Source organism: Schistocerca cancellata, chromosome 1, assembly GCF_023864275.1.
Source record: "Schistocerca cancellata isolate TAMUIC-IGC-003103 chromosome 1, iqSchCanc2.1, whole genome shotgun sequence".
Taxonomy (NCBI): domain Eukaryota; kingdom Metazoa; phylum Arthropoda; class Insecta; order Orthoptera; family Acrididae; genus Schistocerca; species Schistocerca cancellata.
This window is the reverse complement of record NC_064626.1, coordinates 240,617,386-240,638,438: the sequence shown is the minus strand read 5'-3', so window position 1 is coordinate 240,638,438 and position 21,053 is coordinate 240,617,386. Positions and strand designations below refer to the sequence as shown.

Here is a 21,053-nt window from a genome sequence, read left to right as displayed (position 1 = left end):
GTAACTTATGCTGAACATAAGAAGAACAAATCTATCAATTTCTGTTGGCAGGGGGGAAGGGGGCAGCAATGATAAATTCAATGTCGATAGTACAAACACACAATTTCCAAGAGTGAATATTGAGTGTCAGGTGAAAAGGTTGGAAGGTGCAAAGCTCGCTGAAAACAGAATGGCGTCAGCACGCTAAGCCATGTCATCAGTGTGTAACAGCCAGTGTTAATTTCATTCTAATCGTATGTACAATGAATTTTTAGCTACACAAGTGTTTGCAGGGTAACAAACACAAAATATGAACATAGTTTTCAAGCTACAAAAAAATGGTTCAAATGTCTCTGAGCACTATGGGACTTAACATCTGAGGTCATCAGTCCCCTACAACTTAAACCTAACTAACCTAAGGACATCACACACATCCATGCCCGAAGCAGGATTCGAACCTGCGACCGTAGCAATCGCGCGGTTCCGGACTGAAGCGCGCAGAACCGCTCGGCCACCGCGGCCGGCTTCAAGCTATAGAAAAAGATCGTAAAAATAACGTAAAATAGTTATCAGCTTCAAGACAGTGGGTGTTTAAACTGCACCACGTAAGTACATTAACTATACAGTAATGCATTTCAAAAATAGCCGTGATAGTTACTGTAGAAACAGCGCTGTCCATGACCACGGAAATAAGAGGTGTAGACTGAACCTGCATTTACCAAGAAAGAACAAAGATGAAACTGGAAAGGGCATTTTGTACTATGGAATAAAACAGTAAAATGAATATCGTAGATGGGAAAGGAGATTGCTAGAGTAAAGTCATTTAAAAGGGCAGTTAGAAAGTGCCATTCTTTACAGTGAATGATTAGCTAGGTAACACAGATAACGGGTTTGGTAAGAAATACAACACAGATGAATAATAATTAAAACATCAGTTATTTCGCATCACAGTTTTCACATTTTTTTTACCTTATTCCAAAGCCTTGCAGTTGATAATACTAACAACTTGTCCTCTTTCTGAGCTCAAAGTCTCATTTATTTTGTGGGATACTGACTCAGTTTTTCAGACACACTTACGGGAAGTTACGATACGTGAAAAGGAAGCCAAACATCGTCATCATTATTTTTATACTAGTAGGCAGTGTGAGCAACGAATCACATTGAGAACTGAATGTAACACTAGCTCTCTGCATTCTGAAATTATCTGGGTTTAGTTTTCGTAGCCAATGTGGTCAATGGTATTGGGAAATGGAGGAGCATGGTGGCATTAAGTTCCTGCATTATGAAATAACTTACTTGGCAGAAGTTGTAAAGTAAACAGTGTTGTGCTCTAGAGATTAACCGAATGAGCTTGCACTGTTTTAAACAAACTGGCCGTTTTATTCAGCAGGATAGAGGCTCTGTTCCCCATAGTGAGGTTAGAAGCAATGTGTCTGCTAAGTATGACTCAATCAAAGAAAAGGGTGGCTGAGTTGAGTGTCAGGTTGCTGGTGAGTTACAACGCATCAGCAAAATCAGGTAGGTCAGCGAGTCGTGGGAGGGAATGGGTGGGTATCCGGTCGCCGGCTGCGCGCCCACTTCTTGTAAGAGCCGTGAGAGATTACCGCAGCCTGCTTCTGAGCGACAAGCAAACACGGCCAAATATCTGACTGTGTCAGTTTCTGAAGCCTCAAATATTGACTAAAATAATGAAATTGCTTCCAGGCAAACTCCAGCAGATTTGATTACAGCTTTGTGTATGTAATAAAGAGACGATTCCAATAATATTAACGACACACTTGTACAACCAATAATAGGAAAGTAATTAGTTTTTGTGTGTAAAATTTGCAGCTAAAGTAACAGCCTCATTATATATACCGGGTGGCTATCATTTAAGTGCAGCTACTGACGGAGGTCCAGTGAGGGCTGTAATTATGGTACGGGAGCAGAACATGGTAGATATTCTGTTACCGGGACATATCATTTTGACTTTTGTATGTTATCGATGTACGCGTCTGAGAGAGAGAGCAAGTTACGTTGCTATTAAACAATCTTTGGTCTTGTTGTGGCACAGTCTTTATTTCTGCGCAGTCTAATATATTCTTAGTTGGAGTGTCGTAGCTGATGGACGTATTCAGTAGTGTTGCGTTCACTTGAGATTGTATCTGTTCGATGAATAAAGATATATTCTAATGGACAGCAAGTATTAATATGATGTATATATTGAAAGACTGTGATTAAGGCTATTTTTTTAAGAGAAGGAAAGACTGCAGCATTGCGCATCTAATTTGTAGAAATGTTTATTGGCATTTAGTTAACTTTGTTCATTTGCTCAAATCTGAGAGAAAGACTCCCCACTTCCTTGAATCATGCATTAAGATTTCTACTGATTAAGCTGTTTGATTTTTATAGAAATTCTCTCTTAACATTGAACACTTTCCAAATCGCTGCTCACTATTTTAAGCATAGTTTCGTTCACACTAATGTTTATAATTATGCATTACGACATTGCACCATGTGGTCTGCAACAGTTCGAATATTTATTTAGAAAGAGAAAAATCGAACTTAGCCGCTGCCTGCTTTCTGTTTACTGTAATGCTTTCGATAAATTTGTAACAATGTTGTCAAGACGAGGTGTAAGCGGAAATTTGATTAGGGCCCTATAATATTTTTACTTCAGTTGCGCATTTAATATAAAGACAAGTTATATTCAGAACAGTTATATGTCAATTCAAATTACATTCTCTTTAGTCAAAGGTTATCATATGAATGCAAGTTGGATAACAGTTTATGGGTACATAATTTTCGTAGTACGTAGATTTTTAGAGAGAGGGATGCAAAGTTGGGCTAAATTTCGTACAGAAAAATATAATGGGGAAGTTACAATTCTGATACGTTCATGTGGACCGATTTACACTGGAAAAATTAAATCCAATTTTGACCACCAGGTGTAAAACTGGTGCTGTACAGCATCTCGTCGACATCTCCGGTGTTCATATCGAACAAATTATATAAGTGGCGGCTTATAATAAACTCAATATAGTGTCTTTCTCACTTGTTTGACTTTTTCTTCCCACGTCCCTTTATTAATCCATTACATATGGAAACATTTCTATATATATTTTTTGCATTCGCATCACAGACATGCACTTGTTGGTCAAAATTATCGTTTCCGCATTAAATCATTAGAGTATCTACCAAGCTTCGATGCCATACGATAATTACTCTTTGAGAAGTTGCACTTTTAATTATAACCACTTGGTATATTTGATGTGACATCTGAGAAAGTATGAAGTTATCTATAAAATTAGAATATTTAAAATAACAATAAAGAAACTAGAGATTTATTATAAATAAATTATTCTATAACTGTTTCCATACTGCCAAAGAAAGAGTTCTCTAAAGTTACACGATTAGTTTATCCTACGCATTAACAATTTCTACTACAGTTTCTAACCGTCTGCATTTATTTAATGAGAAATTTTTGAACGAATATTTGTAAAAGATCTGTAGAGGCCAGGGTGGCAGGTCTCAATGGTGGGTGATGGAATTTGTTGGCAGCGATCAGGATGCTAGCCGTTCACCACCCTGGGAAGGGTAGCAATCAAGCGGTGAGTGAATGCCTGGTAGTAGTCTGTCATATCGTTATGAAAACACCCTTGCTAGAGGATTAGGGATGATACTCGGAGAGGCCAACGTCCCCTGACACGGTCCGCTGTCGATATCCAAAGATACCGACGCCGCATCTCCAAGCAACGCTTACATCGGCCACAGGCTTGGTGGCAAACGTTGTCGTACTATAACGTTTTAATTTGCTGTACGCGGACCAGTTCATGGTTTTGGTCACCTCCAGCGAATGAGTCACTGATTCTTGTGTGGCAGTGGAGGAGCTGTTTTCATGAGGAGTTGATGCCTCATGATCGGCACGGTGTTACATGAGACAGAAGTTCAGAGAAATCTTTTATAGTATGTACCTGAAAATAAAGTAGTGTCTCAAGTTTTGTCTTGAGTCTAAACCGAGCATTGGCGTGGAAGTTTGATGGGCAGCTAGTTTTTTTGTCGAGATTACGAGCTGTTTATGCAGTGTTGAGTGTGTATTATCTGTAGTGTCGCAGAAGGTGGACGGCTCACCGGACCTCGACACAAGTCCGCCGGGTGGATTCGTGCCGGGGACGAGGCGTTAGACCGCTCGGCTAACTGGGCGGGCCTAAGTTTGGATTAGTGCCGTTAAGAATTCTGATTACTCGTTTTGATGGTTACTGGTGTAGTGCTTTTAAATGACGTATGATGAGGTACCTTTATGAATATTTTGCTAAATGTTTTAAGTTGTTTTAAAAAGAAACAAATTTCTGTAGCTTTCCTCTCGGTTTACAATATTATCAATCTGGTTTTTTTATTTATTCAGCTAATAGATTTTAGCTATGCAACGATTCATTCCACTCTAGTTACATTTGAAATCATATTTTGGGAAAGTTTTTTATTTTTATTTATTTATTTATTTATTTATTTTTTGCCTATAGAATGTTGGCCAGATTTGGTAAAACCTTGTTTATTTAAGCCGTAGTCAAGGGTTAAACTTTTATCCAAGTAGCGTCTCTAATTTAAGATCTGTTCTAACACTGTTGCTTGGTTTTAATTTTACATTACCTAAAATACTTCACTGCACTTTACCAGTGGACCCTTGTGTACACTGTTGATTTATTTTAGGGCGTAAAATGTTTTAACTGCTTTTCTGTTTTAAGATATTTATTCCAATTGCCTTTTATGTGTTTCAGATCATTGAAGAGTGTGATCCTCTCTGTATAATAACTTGTATCTGTCTGCGAAAGGAACATGTTTGGAGTGCCAGACGGAGCGGTTACGCTGTAAAACCTGTTGGAAAATGTTGCAATGTCATTTTTAAACCGTGTATGTTTTGAAGACATGTTGTATCGTTTTTGATGGCATTTATTGTTGTTACTGAATTTCTAAGATGACCGTTGTCGTTGAAGTTACTTGAGAAAATAAAATTATGAAACCTGTACGTGTTTATTTCTGAGTAAGTGTGCTTGCTACCTTCCACTAACGAACTGAGTGTATTGTTGTTGTTGTTGTTGTTGTTGTGGTCTTCAGTCCTGAGACTGGTTTGATGCAACTCTCCACGCTACTCAATCCTGTGCAAGCTTCTTCATCTACCAGTACCTACTGCAACCTACATCCTTCTGAATATGCTTAGTGTATTCATCTCTTGGTCTTCCTCTTCGATTTTTACCCTCCACGCTGCCCTCCAATACTAAATTGTCGATCCTTTGATACCTCAGAACATGTCCTACCAACAGATCCCTTCTTCTAGTCAAGTTGTGCCACAAACTCCTCTTCTTCCCAATTCTATTCAGTACCTCCTCATTAGTTGTGTGATCTACCCATCTAATCTTCAGCATTCTTCTGTAGCACCACATTTCGAAAGCTTCTATTTTGTTCTTGTCCAAACTATTTATCGTCCATGTTTCACTTCCATACGTGGCTACACTCCATATAAATACTTTCAGAAACGACTTCCTGAGACTTAAATCTATACTCGATGTTAACAAACTTCTCTTCTTCAGAAACGCTTTCCTTGCCATTGCCAGTCTACATTTTATATCCTCCCTACTTCGACCATCATCAGTTATTTTGCTCCCCAAATAGCAAAACTCCTTTACTACTTTAAGCGTCTCATTTCCTAATCTAATTCCCTCAGCATCACCCGACTTAATTCGACTACATTCCATTATTCTCGTTTTTGGCTCTGAGCACTATGCGACTTAACTTCTGAGGTCATCAGTCGCCTAGAACTTAGAAGTAATTAAACCTAACTAACCTAAGGACATCACACACATCCGTGCCCGAGGCAGGATTCGAACCTGCGACCGTAGCTGTCCCGCGGTTCCGGACTGAGCGCCTAGAACCGCTAGACCACCGCGGCCGGCATTCTCGTTTTTCTTTTGTTGATGTTCATCTTATATCCTCCTTTCAAGACGCCGTCCATTCCGTTCAACTGCTCTTCCAAATCCTTAGCTGTCTCTGAGAGAATTACAATGTCATAGGCGAACCTCAAAGTTTTTATTTCTTCTCCATGAGTGTATTACCTTGAGATAATTTTAAAATTGTTCACCATGGACGTAAGTGGTAAGCGGCGTGCGAAGAGCTGCGGTCTCCAAATGGTGATCCGACGGAGTGCGGCGTCGTACGGCTGATGAAGTGATGGCGGCAGCGACTCGTCAAGGCCACTGACCACAGCAGCGAGTGGTGACCCATAATGCAGACTAGGACAGCCTAGCAGCAGAGGACAGGCCTCGCAGAGATGCTCAGAATCACGCCGTGGACATCGCGCGGATGAGATGGTTCACAGCAGCAGCCGTGTCTGCCAACACGAACACAGGCAGGCTGTAAGGAGTTATCCCCAGGAGAAGGCCGCTGAGTGCCTGCACCATCCTGGGCTGTAGGCCACCACGTGATCCGATGGCCACAAATCGCCTAGTCCACTGCACTGGTCTCAGCGCGAGAATCAGGGCTGCAGCTGGCATAACAGAGTCCAGATGTGATGTCGGTTGATCCACGTAGACTAGTGAACCATAGCAGATCTTCCTTCAGATCTAGCGGCTGGGAGATAACGGCACATCTAACTAGAAACGAGGAGTATTTATGCCCCAGCGCGCGAGAATCAGGGCTGCAGCTGGCATAACAGAGTCCAGATGTGATGTCGGTTGATCCACGTAGACTAGTGAACCGTAGCAGATCCTCCTTCAGAGCTAGCGGCTGGGAGATAACGGCACATCTAATTAGAAACGAGGAGTATTTATGCCCCAGCGTTATGTAATGCATCAGTTTCTGTCACGTGAGCCGTAGCAAAACCGTGGCTCAAACATAAAGCAGCCTGGTAACACATATCGCAGCGGCTTTCCCTTTCTGCTGTCGGCTGCGGCAGTGCTATTATGCCTCTGTTCTCTTTGCTTGCTCATAGTATGTGGTTACGAGTTCGACACTTCGGAGACAGTACTTATTATATCAGCAGGCAGCCCCTGCTGTAACTTCCCTGGCCAGCCCGAACTGCCCGCTTCCACGTTCTCTTGCATGAGCAATAAACAGGCCTCGGACCGACCGCCATGTCATCCTTAGTCTTAAGGCACCATTTAATTCGGATATCGAGGAGCATGTGAGTAACACACCGCTCTCCCGGCCGTTGTCCGACTCCTCAGCCAAGTAGCTCCGCAATTTGTCTCACAAGGGCTGAGTGCAGCCCGCTTGCTAACAGCGCCCAGCTTACCGCAAGGTCACCCATCCAGGTGCCAGTCAAGCCGGTCGGCCCTTAACTTCGCCGTTGACGTGGAGGGTGTCTCATTTTCATTTTGCAGTAAACAGCAAATTATTTGCGGTGCAACAGATACTTTTGAATAGGTTATTGAGGGACCGGCGAGAAGACTAAAGATGCTCACTTGAATTGCAATCGTCGTTCTGGTTTGTGTAAAATATAATAAATATAATTTAATGCTAGTTATTTGCGCATGTGTAACTAAAAGAAAGTGATATTGAGTTGTACTTATTCAGACGTGTATATTGTACATATTTAAAATTTGTAAAACTTTTAAAGAATGGTTTTCGTGACATGCTGGTCAGATAGCATCGAGTGACATTATACTGAGTTCAGTATCCGAAAATTACCTCGAGCAATTAAACAGAGAACGGACTCGTGGAGATAACATCTTGGACCTACTGATAACAAACAGACACGAACTTTTCGACTCTGTAAGAGCAGAACAGGGAATCAGTGGTCATAAGGCTGTTGCAGCATCCCTGAATATGGAAGTAAATAGGATTATAAAAAAAGTGAGGAAGGTTTATCTGTTTAGTAAGAGTAATAAAAGGCAGATTTCAGACTACCTAACAGAGCAAAACGAAAATTTCTGTTCCGACACTGACAATGTTGAGTGTTTATGGAAAAAGTTCAAGGCAATCGTAAAATGCGTTTTAAACAGGTACGTGCCGAGTAAAACTGTGAGGGACGGGAAAAACACACCGTGGTTCAACAAAAAAGTTAGGAAACTACTGCGACAGCAGAGAGAGCTTCACTACAAGTTTAAACTCAGCCAACACCTCTCGGACAAACAGAAGCTAAACGATGTCAAAGTTAGCGAAAGAAGGGCTATGCGTGAAGCGTTCAGTGAATTCGAAAGCAAAATTCTATGTACCAACTTGACAGAAAATCCTAGGAAGTTCTGCTCTTACGTTAAATCAGTAAGTGGATCGAAACAGCATATCCAGACACTCTGGGATGTTAATGGCATTGAAACAGAGGATGACACGCGTAAAACTGATATACTAAACACCTTTTTCCAAAGCTGTTTCACAGAGGAAGACCGCACTGCAGTTCCTTCTCTAAATCCTCGCACGAACGAAAAAATGGCTGACATCGAAATAAGTGTCCAAGGAATAGAAAAGCAACTGAAATCACTCAACAGATGAAATTGTACTGGACCTGACGGGATACCAATTACATTCTACACAGAGTACGCGACAGAACTTCCCCCCCCCCCCCCCCCTCCTTCTAACAGCCGTGTACCGCATGTCTCTAGAGGAACGGAAGGTTCCAAATTTCCAAATGAGTGGAAAAGAGCACAGGTAGTCCCAGTCTTCAAGAATCGAGCAGATGCGCACAACTACAGGCCTATATCTCTGACGTAGATCTGTTGTAGAATTTTAGAACATGTTTTTTGCGCGCGTATTATGTCGCTTCTGGAAACCCAGAATCTACTCTGTAGGAATCAACATGGATTCCGGAAACAGCGATCGTGTGAGACCCAACTTGCTTTATTTGTACATGGGACCCAGAAAATATTAGATACAGGCTCCCAGGTAGATGCTATTTTCCTTGACTTCCGGAAGGTGTTCGATACAGTTCCGCACTGTCGTCTGATGAACAAAGTAAGAGCTTACGGAATATCAGACCAGCTGTGAGGCTGGATTGATGAGTTGTTAGAAAACAGAACACAGCATGGAAGCGTAGGCTTCCGCGGCCGTTGTCATCTTCAATAAAATTCTTCAGGGTATCAGACCGCATCGTCATAATTTAAAATGCGCCAATGTTTCGGCCAGCGTTGCAGCTAGCCTTCATCAGGGCCTTACGTTAAGGGAGGAGGAGGGGTGAAAGGTATGCTTTATTGGTGCTTTCCTTTATTATCTGTCATTGGCTGAAATAGCTGTTTTCTATTGGTCTTTATATTAATCCACCCCATTGGAGGAGACGGACGAATAGCAAACAGGTGATACCTGTGACGTCACACTGTTTACATGCTGTCCAGAAACCGGCTGCGGCGTGCCATTGCTTTGCGTGCTCGCGACCACTACTGCGGCTCTCCGCGTGTCTGCATGGGCCGCCACGGCTCTGCCGCCGCTCCGTAGCCCTGCTATAGCAGGCAGCCAAGACCTCGGAAGCTTGTACCCGTCCTCTCTATTCATGTTGGCGGGTCTTTTGGCTATTTCTATCGCCTCTCTAATCTTTCTTTTGAAAGTGAGAGGCTGTTTCGCCAGGACGCGGGCTTCTTGAAAAAATATTGGTTTCCCACACTCGTCTTGGTGTTCCGCCACTGTTGACTTAGTGTGTTGTTTCAGGCGGATATATCTTTCATGTTCCGAGAGCCTTGTGCTAATCGGACGTCCCGTCTCACCTATGTAGACTAATCCACACACACAACCAATTTCATACACGCCAGCTGTGTGTAATTTGTCAACTGCATCCTTGGTAGAACCGAGCATGTCTGATATTTTGTTACTGCTTCGGAAAATTGGTTTGATGTCGGCTTTTCGTAGGATTTTGCCAATACGTTCGGTGACCCCTTGTACATATGGTAACACAGCAATACTCTGTGCCTCCTTCTCCTCTTCCCTATTAGTCTTCTCCCTTGTCGACATGGTGCTGTCTATCATCTGCTTCCCATAGCCATTAGTTCCGAAGATGGACCTGAGGCGTTCAAGTTCTGTCTTCAGAGGTTCTTCGTAGCTTATCCTGTACGCTCTCTTCGTTAGCGTATGCAGGGCGTTTTGTCATCTTCAATAAAATTCTTCAGGGTATCAGACCGCATCGTCATAATTTAAAATGCGCCAACGTTTCGGCCAGCGTTGCAGCTAGCCTTCATCAGGGCCTTACGTTAAACTGCTGAATGAAACACACTTGGTTTCTTAAATAGCTGCACGAGAAAACCGTGTCGTTACTTGATTGGCTGTAAAAGGGGGGAGGAGGAGGGGTGAAAGGTATGCTTTATTGGTGCTTTCCTTTATTATCTGTCATTGGCTGAAATAGCTGTTTTCTATTGGTCTTTATATTAATCCACCCCATTGGAGGAGACGGACGAATAGCAAACAGGTGATACCTGTGACGTCACACTGTTTACATGCTGTCCAGAAACCGGCTGCGGCGTGCCATTGCTTTGCGTGCTCGCGACCACTACTGCGGCTCTCCGCGTGTCTGCATGGGCCGCCACGGCTCTGCCGCCGCTCCGTAGCCCTGCTATAGCAGGCAGCCAAGACCTCGGAAGCTTGTACCCGTCCTCTCTATTCATGTTGGCGGGTCTTTTGGCTATTTCTATCGCCTCTCTAATCTTTCTTTTGAAAGTGAGAGGCTGTTTCGCCAGGACGCGGGCTTCTTGAAAAAATATTGGTTTCCCGCACTCGCCTTGGTGTTCCGCCACTGCTGACTTAGTGTGTTGTTTCAGGCGGATATATCTTTCATGTTCCGAGAGCCTTGTGCTAATCGGACGTCCCGTCTCACCTATGTAGACTAATCCACACGCACAACCAATTTCATACACGCCAGCTGTGTGTAGTTTGTCAACTGCATCCTTGGTAGAACCGAGCATGTCTGATATTTTGTTACTGCTTCGGAAAATTGGTTTGATGTCAGCTTTCCGTAGGATTTTGCCAATACGTTCGGTGACCCCTTGTACATATGGTAACACAGCAATACTCTGTGCCTCCTTCTCCTCTTCCCTATTAGTCTTCTCCCTTGTCGACATGGTGCTGTCTATCATCTGCTTCCCATAGCCATTAGTTCCGAAGATGGACCTGAGGCGTTCAAGTTCTGTCTTCAGATGTTCTTCGCCGCTTATCCTGTACGCTCTCTTCGTTAGCGTATGCACCAATAAAGCATACCTTTCACCCCTCCTCCTCCCCCCTTTTACAGCCAATCAAGTAACGACACGGTTTTCTCGTGCAGCTATTTAAGGAACCAAGTGTGTTTCATTCAGCAGTTTAACGTAAGGCCCTGATGAAGGCTAGCTGCAACGCTGGCCGAAACGTTGGCGCATTTTAAATTATGACGATGCGGTCTGATACCCTGAAGAATTTTATTGAAGAACACAGCATGTTTTTCTCGATGGAGAGACGTCTACAGACGTTAAACTAACCTCTGGCGTGCCACAGGGGAGTGTTATGAGACCATTGCTTTTCACAATATATATAAATGACCTAGTAGATAGTGTCGGAAGTTCCATGCGGCTTTTCGCGGATGATGCTGTAGTATACAGAGAAGTTGCAGCATTAGAAAATTGCAGTGAAATGCAGGAAGATCTGCAGCGGATAGGCACTTGGTGCAGGGAGTGGCAACTGACCCTTAACATAGGCAAATGTAATGTATTGCGAATACATAGAAAGAAGGATCCTTTATTGTATGATTACATGATAGCGGAACAAACACTGGTAGCAGTTACTTCTGTAAAGTATCTGGGAGTATGCGTGCGGAACGATTTGAAGTGGAATGATCATATAAAATTAATTGTTGGTAAGGCGGGTACCAGGTTGAGATTTATTGGGCGAGTCCTTAGAAAATGTAGTCCATCAACAAAGGAGGTGGCTTACAAAAGACTCGTTCGACCTATACTTAAATATTGCTCATCAGTGTGGGATCCGTACCAGCTCGGGTTGACAGAGGAGATAGAGAAAATCCAAAGAAGAGCGGCGCGTTTCGTCACAGGGCTATTTGGTAAGCGTGATAGCTTTACGGAGATGTTTAGCAAACTCAAGTGGCAGACTCTGCAAGAGACGCGCTCTGCATCGCGGTGTAGCTTGCTGTCCAGTTTTCGAGAGAGTGCGTTTGTGGATGAGGTATCGAATATATTGCTTCCCCCTACGTATACCTCCCGAGGAGATCACGATTGTAAAATTAGAGAGATTCGAGTGCGCATGGAGGCTTTCCGGCAGTCGTTCTTCACGCGAACCACACGCGACTGGAACAGGAAAGGAAGGTAATGACAGTGGCACGTAACGTGCCCTCCGCCACACACCGTTGGGTGGCTTGCGGAGTATAAATGCAGATTTAGATGTAGATATGTAGTTATTCTTTTGCCTAAAGTTCTGCCACATGACAGAAGTGTCAAATGAGCGAGCAGAACATCTTGGGTGGAGATGGACTTTAGATGATCTCGTATGGTTGGGTAGGGATAGTAAGGACTTGTGTGACGGAGAACCTCGTATCTTTAATTGATAACGTGGTCTATATTTAATTTTAGCTAAGTCATTTCAGTTCAATAGTTTGCATCTTAGCAAATGTGTTATCATTAAACGCCAGCAAAGACATTCGTTACTGAACTCTGCTTTAAGGAATTCGTTATTGCAAATAGACTTGTAGAACTAGTTTAAAGTTAGGTATTTGTTCAGATTTTAGATTTAGTCCAATGCACAATTCCTTTGGCATGTATCAGACGTTGCCTCCGTACGCTCCGCTAGGTCAGTTGCGTTAATTTTTGTTTTTTTCACTGTGTATAACATTACCCCCTGTCAGGCCATCAATCAGTACAACTTGTTCTCTTGTGCTGAATTAGTCTGAGAGAGAATGGTAACATTGATGACTGGGTACATTCTCGTCCTACCGGATTATTCTTGTATCAGTTTATTTAACATTTCACATATATTTTTGCTTTGCACTTATTCATTGATTTTTCATTAGGGCACAACGCAACAGAAACAGACCCCAAGATCCACTATTAATATACAGTTGTGTGCTAGCCCTCCAGTGGCTAGGTAGAAACAAATTGGTTTCATGTGACGATTAATTTCACTTCAATTATTTTTTACCATAAACCACCCAGTATGTTACACCATCCAGCAATTCTGGTTTAGATTTTTCATGAATTCCCTAATTTATTTCAGGAGAATGCTGGTGTGGTTCCTAAAACAATGACAATACCATCTAATAGACTCATCCATGACAAGCTAGACATGTAGTTGTGTATATATCTCGGTATATGAACTACGTTTTTCGTAGGACGAGATAACTGAATAAGTCGCATGACGTTCGCGAACGATCAAATAGCGTTACAAGAAGGCGAGAACAATCTGTAGAGGAAAATAGGACTGCGAAGTAATGTACAAACTTGAAAATGAAATACAGACTACGTTAGATAAATATCAGAATAATATTACTATATTACCTCATTACCATAGGCTTTTCCTTGATTAATTTAATTATCTTAAATTATACGAGGACTAGTCGGAATGTAAGGAACGATAGGTCGCGAAATGGAAACCACAGTGAAACTCAAAAATGTTTTATTTGCATTAGTTTCAACTTCCAGCTACTTATCTCCATAGTCGCCGCTCCGACTTAGACGTCTGTCGCAGCGTTGTACCAACTTAACAATACTCTCGTTATAGAAAGCAGCCGCCAAAGGTTTTCGCCAATTCTCTACGATGGCCTACAGCTCGTTGTCTGTGGTAAACTGTTGTCTTCATAGGCAGCGGTTCATGTGAGCAGACATGAAACTCAGAGGGAGACAATTACGAGCTGTATTGTGGGTAATCAAACATTTCCAATTGAAAACGATGCAGGAACATCTTCATTGTCCCGGCAGAATGTGGCTTGGCAAGAGACACTATTGTTCTAGGTATCTTTATGCGCTCCGTGTGTACTCAGAACTAAAAAGAACGACGTAACGCGACCGATGGGCGTACTAGAGACACTGCCCAACACATCTGTGCAAAACTTCATCGGATTTTCACTGTGGTTTCCATTTCGCGACAGATCGTTCCTTACTTTCCGAATAACCCTCGTACTTTCCTATTACGTGTTTCTTGTTTCAAGACACTGTCTCTGAGGAAAGTGAAAATCCTATTGGAGGAAGCTATTGCCCTCTTCGTACCTGCTGGAATAGATTACGATGAATGAGATGCTGAGGATGAGGAAAATACAAATGTCACTGATGAGGAAGATGATGAAGGAAATAAAGACGAAGAACATGAAGCACAAGAGGAATATGTTTAAAAATACTTATAAAACTCCCAGTTTTTGTTACTAATACACATTTTCTGTAATGAAGACAATAGTAGAGGCAGTTTGTAATAAAGATTATAATTAACGTTATAAATGTTCGCTGAAAACATTTTTTGTCCATTCTACTAATTTCTTCCAGTTTCTCTTAGCCACATTGGATCCGCAACTTTAAATTTTTCGTGTTGATATAAAAATCGTTATTGGAAGGGTCAGAAACCAAATTTTACCCACTTGTGGCCATGCTGAAGCAGATTATGCAATTTTGGCTAGGTGTTCAGGATTCTGGCCCACGGTGCGACGCCATTGGTAGAGGATTACGTGGCAGTCGATCAGGTCTGATTCGTCCGTCTCGGGTCAGAACGCAGAACAGTATCTTTTACCTTTACGAGTTTCATTTTGAAAAAAAAAAATCATAACCCGGAATCGCTACAAGCTGTTCGTAAATCTTCATAAATTACCAGTTTCGAAATTTAGATAATCTTCACGTATTATAAAAATGTTGACAACTGCCTACATGGCAACATTATTACTGTGGCTTCTAATAAAATAAAAGCCATTCTGCGTCACTGCTGTCAATTAAAAACTACATTACATAATCAATAGTGAAATGTTCTTACACAGTTAATCAGCCTTCAAGTACCGTCGGTAAGGTTCCAGCTCTTCATGTGTAGACACAGCTGATTTTTCCTACAGATTCATATGTTACAGTACCACGAATTTTAGTAACTGAGTTTCCGTTTGGGAGGGCTGCACGGGTTCACCGGCCAGCGAGCTGATATTTCAGTTCGTTCCTCTGTTGCTGGCGGACACTGGACATACGGGCTTTTCCAGCGCACTGCCGCGCCTGGCGGCGGACGTGCCCCGCAGGCTGCTATCGGGGGCGGATCGCCGCGAGGTGGATGGAGAGCGGCGGCGGCGGCGGTGCGCGCCCTACTGGCGGCTATACTTTTCTTCTGCCATCAATCCTTCAAGAGACAGCATTTTAATTAAACCGCTTATCAGGCGCTGCGGCTCCTCCGCCCCCACCGCCCCCAGCCGCCCCGCCGATTGGCCGCCTCCGCCGCCGCCGCCGCCGCCGCCGCCGCCGCCGCCAGCCACTATCTCGCCCGCAATGCCTGTTGTCACTCCGGCCCGGAGAGCCGACACTCAACTTAGATGAGTTTACGTGAGCTGTGTGCTTAACAGCCTCATTTGCCGGCACGCGCCCTCCTTTTCTGGGATTTTTTCTCCCCACCTCCTGCCTCCCTCGACGCCGTCCCTCATTCCTCCCTCCCCCGCTCCGGCCGCCTTGTGTACTTTTTTACGTGTTTACGTGTGAAGCGGTCTTGAGGGACGCGCCGCAAATCTGCCAGCCGGCTTGCGCGTAAATCACGGGAGAGCCTATCTAGTTGCAGCAGCGCAGCCGATAGGCGCTAGCTTCGTGCGATAGGCAGTACGACCACGCGAGGACCGCCTGTACTTTACTCGCACTGCAGGGAAACAGGGAATGCTAGTATAGTTTATTACATTGATCGAAACTGGAAGTGTTACACCATCAACACCACGACTCAGCACTACCAAACTGCTACGCCATTGCACTGCGGTAATAAAAGTCTTGGAATAGTGAGATGGACGTACACAAATGCGATAGTATCGCGTACCGAAGATATAAAACACCTCGACTCAGCGCTGTCAGACTGGTACTCCATTACAATGACACGACAAAAGTCATAGAACCGCAATACCCATATACACAAATGCAGTTGTACCGCGTACACAAGGCGTAAAAGGGCTGTGCGTTTGTGGAAGTGTCATTAGTACTCAAATGTTCAAATGTGTGTGAAATCTTATGGGACTTAACTGCTAAGGTCATCAGTCCCTAAGCTTACACACTACTTAACCTAAATTATCCCAAGGACAAACACACACACCCATGCTCGAGGGAGGACTCGAACCTCCACCGGGACCAGCCGCACAGTCCATGACTGCAGCGCCCTAGACCGCTCGGCTAATCCCGTACGTCATTAGTACTCATGGGACTGATGTGAGAAGGTTCCTGATGTGATTATGACCGCATTAAAAGATTCTGAACGCGAAATGGTAGTCCTAGCTAGACGCATGGGCCATTCAATTTCGCAAATCATAAGAGAATTCAATACTACGAGATCCACAGTGTCAAGAGTGTGCAGACAATATCAGATGTCAGGCATTACCTCTCACCACGGACAATGCAGTGGTCGACGGCCTTCACTTAACGATCGAGAGCAGCGGCGTTTGCCTGGGGTTGTCAGTGCTGACAAATAAATCAATGCGAGATGTTCCACGAACGTATCCAGTGGGACAGTAAGGCGATATCTGGCATTAACTGGCCATGGTAGCAGACAACCGACGCAACTGCCTTTGTGAACAGCACGACATCGCCTGCAGTGCCTCTCCTGAGGTCATGACTATGTGGGTACGACGCAAAACGATTTGAAAACCATGGCCGGGTCAGATGAGTCCCGATTTCAGTTGATAAGAGCTGGTGGTAGGGTTAGGGTGATCTGCAGACCCCTTGAGCCAAAGTTGTCAATACGGCATTGTGCAAGCCGGTGGTGGTTCCATACCAGTGTCGGCTGCGTTTACATGGAGTGGATTGGGTCCTGTGGTTCATTAGCTACTTGCAGATCATTTGCAACCATCATGGACTTCATGTTCCCAAACAACGATGGGAATTTTTGTGGATGACTATGCGCCATGTCACCGGGCGACAATTGTTCGCGACTTGTTTGGCTAATTCGAGCCAATTATTTTGCCACCCGCATCACCCGACATGAGTCCCATTGAACATTTATGGGACGTAATCGAGTGTCCTGCACCGGCAACACTTTCGCAATATTTTGCAAAAATGGACGGCTACAGAGGCAGCGTAGCTTAATATTTCTGCAGGGGGGGGGGGGGGGGTCCAACGATTTGTTGGGCCCATGCCACGTCAAGTTGCTGCACTACGATGGGAAAAAAGCGGTCCGATACGATATTAGGAGGCATCCCATAACTTTTGTCACTTCATTGTATGTAATTCCTATGCAAGCTCATATTCAGCTTGATGAGAACAGGAGGAAAGCTTCCTACGTATGAAGAATTGTGTAAGTGCATAACTCCTGTTGTGTGTGAGAAGGATCCTTTACACACTCTGAATCAGCACCGACTTGTCTGTACAGACAGTGTTTACAAAAATTCTATGCGCGGAATGAATCGCCGGCTCAAAATTTGTTTATAATACTATCTGTGTGGGCCCTGTGTGAAGTCGCGGCGTCTTAAATGACGCAGACAGAAGCGCTTATCGATTTTCCCATTTCCGTGTCATTTCTTCTTCTCTGTTCCCCGCATCCGACTGGTCAGGGTTCGGGTTCCCAACCTATTCCTCTGACGGAATACTTCGATAATCCGGCACTTAGACGGAACATTTATCGGCCAGAGTGGCCGAGCGGTGAAAGGCGCTACAGTCTGGAACCGCACGACCGCTACGGTCGCAGGTTCGAATCCTGCCTCGGGCATGGATGTGTGTGATGTCCTTAGGTTAGTTAGGTTTAAGCAGTTCTAAGTTCTAGGGGACTTATGACCACAGCAGTTGAGTCCCATAGTGCTCAGAGCCATTTGAACGGAACATTTAATTTATTTTGAAGTTTTATGAACTTTTTAAGAATGAAAAAAAAAATTGTTTTATTCAGTGATAACTTCAATTTTAAATCAAATCTAACAAAAAAGAAATAATAATTTTAAAAAAAAATAGTGTCGTCAAAAGACACTGTTTGGGAAACCACGGGCTACGTGAATATAGGATTGTTACACCATTCGCAAACATTCAGATAACTTTCGCACACTTTCAAATAAATAACACTACGCACAGGGAGTTGGGGTACACACATGCCGTCCCAGGGTTGATGGGGTGGAGACAGGAGTGACATCCGGTCATCCCTTAAGTTAACCATGCCAGATCCCTTAATAACCATGGCAACCCTGCGCAGTTGCTGTGCAAAGGCACAAGAAAAAGAAGTAGTGCATGTTATTTCTTCCAGCATCCCTGCCGCACTGGTAACACCCTTTCCTATCAGACCATACGGGTCCACCGAGCGCTGATGGCAAGCGGGTTCAGTCAGCCCTTGTGAGGCCAATCGAGCAGCTACTTGATCGTAGCGGCTCCGGTCACGAATACGTACAACGGCCGGGAGATCGGTGTGCTGACAACATGCCCCTCCATACCTACATACACTGAGGCCTGGCGGTGAGGGTGACGCGGCGGTCGGTCGGTACCGTTGGGTCTTCCGAGGCCTGTTCGGATGAAGTTTAGACTTCTAATGTTATGTCTCCCTGCATATGGTGTAATATACTGCAACAACGCATAGTACATCTCTTCGTCATAGGTAGATAAACCAGTCCACTCTTAACCAATTTTTACTCCTTCAAAAGATTATCATGCGAAATCGTTAGACATTTTGGACGTCACTCTTTCATCGATTTTCTGCGTAATGAATGTTTTCTTTTATAGCTTCCGAAATATTAGCACTGGACTGAATGAATAAGAAAATTTACTTAATTTGGCCACGGCCAGAAAATACTATGTAGCCTCGGACTTCAGGACTGTGATAAAGCTGCACTGTGGCTGGAACGTGTAAATGCGAACTGAATATTGCAGAAGAGATGGGCAGACGGTCGTTGCAAACATGGTCTGCTTAGACAAACTCGAACGTGTAAAGGGCCCTTTACACACTCAGATATTTTGACCGGCTGGTTTGTACAGACACAGTTTGCACAGAGAAATCGTTGCGGGTGAATGAACCTCCGACTGAAAAGTGATTATCTGTTAACTTTGTTCAGCCTGTGCGAAGTCGGGTGGCACTTAAATTTACATAGGTTTGAAGTGCAGACGAGATGAAATGCTTTGGGCACGTTTTGTTTCCGGAATAATGTGGCTCAACGGTGCAGACGATAAAACAGCAGAAAATTTAATATCACAATACCATAAATTTAGATAACATAGTCTATGCAGAACAGCGACCTGATGCTATATTTAAGTTAAAATGAACAATTAACATCGCAGTAATGTTTGTTTATTGATCGGCTTACGTAAAAGCCATCTTCAGAATTTTTGGCCACCTATGGCTGGTGCTGGAGGTTGTCTCTGAGTGTACTGTCGTGGTAATAAGAGACAATCGAGGAGCCGCTAGCACCACCCATAAGCATTCCATTTTCAGGCCACAAGTGGCCCATTGGGACCATCCGACCGCCATGTCATCCTCAGCCAAGGAAGCAGATAGGAGGGGCGTGTGGTCAGCACACTGCTGTCCCCATCGTCACGATGGTTTTCTTGACTGGAGCCGCTACTATTCGGTCGAGTAGCTCCTCAATTGGCATCACGAGGCTGAGTGCACCCCGAAAAATGGCAACAGCGCATGGTGGCCCGGACGGTCACCCATCCAAGTGCCGGCCGCCCCCGACAGCGCTTAACTTCGGTGATCTGACGGGAACCGGTGTATCCACTGCGGCAAGGCCGTTGCCCACCACCAGCCATAGGGGGCCAAACATTCTGAAGATTGCTTTTAAATAAGCCGAAACTGGCAAACCAACAAATAGTACTGCGATCTTGACTGTTCATTCTAACTTAACATCAGCTTAGCTTCTACAAGTTACCAAGTACCTGAGTATTACTATATGTCTTTCATAAGCGCTTACCGATTTGCTCATTACGATGTTATTTCTCCATCGTGTGGTGTTATATGTTGCAACCACATGGAGAATGTCTCTTCGTCGTAAGTAGTTAAACAAGTCGTCGTTTTCAATATTTATTTACTTCTAAAGATTAATTCGCTAAAGCATCACGCGTTTTAGACGCTATTTTTTATGTCTTTTATGTGCTGCTCTTTTCGTAAATGCGAAATGAATACAGCAGATGTGATGTGTAGACCGGCATTGCCAACATGGTACGCTCAGACAAACCTGAGCATGGAGAGGGTCAGTAACGTTACCGGAAATGTGTGCTACAGTAACCTCACGCCCGAACAGCCCATGAAGGCCCAACGGCACCGACCGGCCGCCGTGTCATCCTCAGACCACAGGACTCACTGGATGCGGGTATGGAGGGGCATGTGGTCAGCACACCGCTCTCCCGGCCGTATGTGAGTTTACGAGACCGGAGCCGCTACTTCTCAATCAAGTGGCTCCTCAGTTTGCCTCACAAGAGCTGAGTGCACCGCGCTTGCCAACAGCGCTCGGCAGACCTGACAGTCACACACCTAAGTGCTACCCAAGCCCGACTGTGCTTAACTTCGGTGATCTGACGAGAACCGGTGTTACCAATGCGGCTTTTCGCGGATGATGCTGTACTATACAGAGAAGTTGCAGCATTAGAAAATTGTAGCGAAATGCAGGAAGATCTGCAGCGGATAGGCACTTGGTGCAGGGAGTGGCAACTGACCCTTAACATAGACAAATGTAATGTATTGCGAATACATAGAAAGAAGGATCCTTTATTGTATGATTATATGATAGCGGAACAAACACTGGTAGCAGTTACTTCTGTAAAATATCTGGGAGTATGCGTGCGGAACGATTTGAAGTGGAATGATCATATAAAATTAATTGTTGGTAAGGCGGGTACCAGGTTGAGATTCATTGGGAGAGTCCTTAGAAAATGTAGTCCATCAACAAAGGAGGTGGCTTACAAAACACTCGTTCGACCTATACGTGAGTATTGCTCGTCAGTGTGGGATCCGTACCAGATCGGGTTGACGGAGGAGATAGAGAAAATCCAAAGAAGAGGGGCGCGTATCGTCACAGGGTTATTTGGTAACCGTGATAG

At 44.1% G+C, this 21,053-nt stretch overlaps 1 protein-coding gene and 1 pseudogene across 1 annotated transcript in view; one reads left to right on the top strand and one right to left on the bottom strand.

Moving 5' to 3' along the window:
- LOC126166862 (atherin-like) overlaps positions 1-15,395 on the top strand; it is a 47,944-nt gene extending 32,549 nt beyond the window's left edge. The window contains exon 2 of the mRNA XM_049920440.1: positions 14,982-15,395. Coding sequence (XP_049776397.1) covers positions 14,982-15,395 — 414 coding nt within the window. The remainder of the gene's footprint in view (positions 1-14,981) is intronic.
- Positions 15,396-19,635: 4,240 nt separating this feature from the next.
- On the bottom strand, positions 19,636-19,753 carry LOC126104721 (5S ribosomal RNA; annotated as a pseudogene).
- Between the last annotated feature and the right edge of the window lie 1,300 nt (positions 19,754-21,053).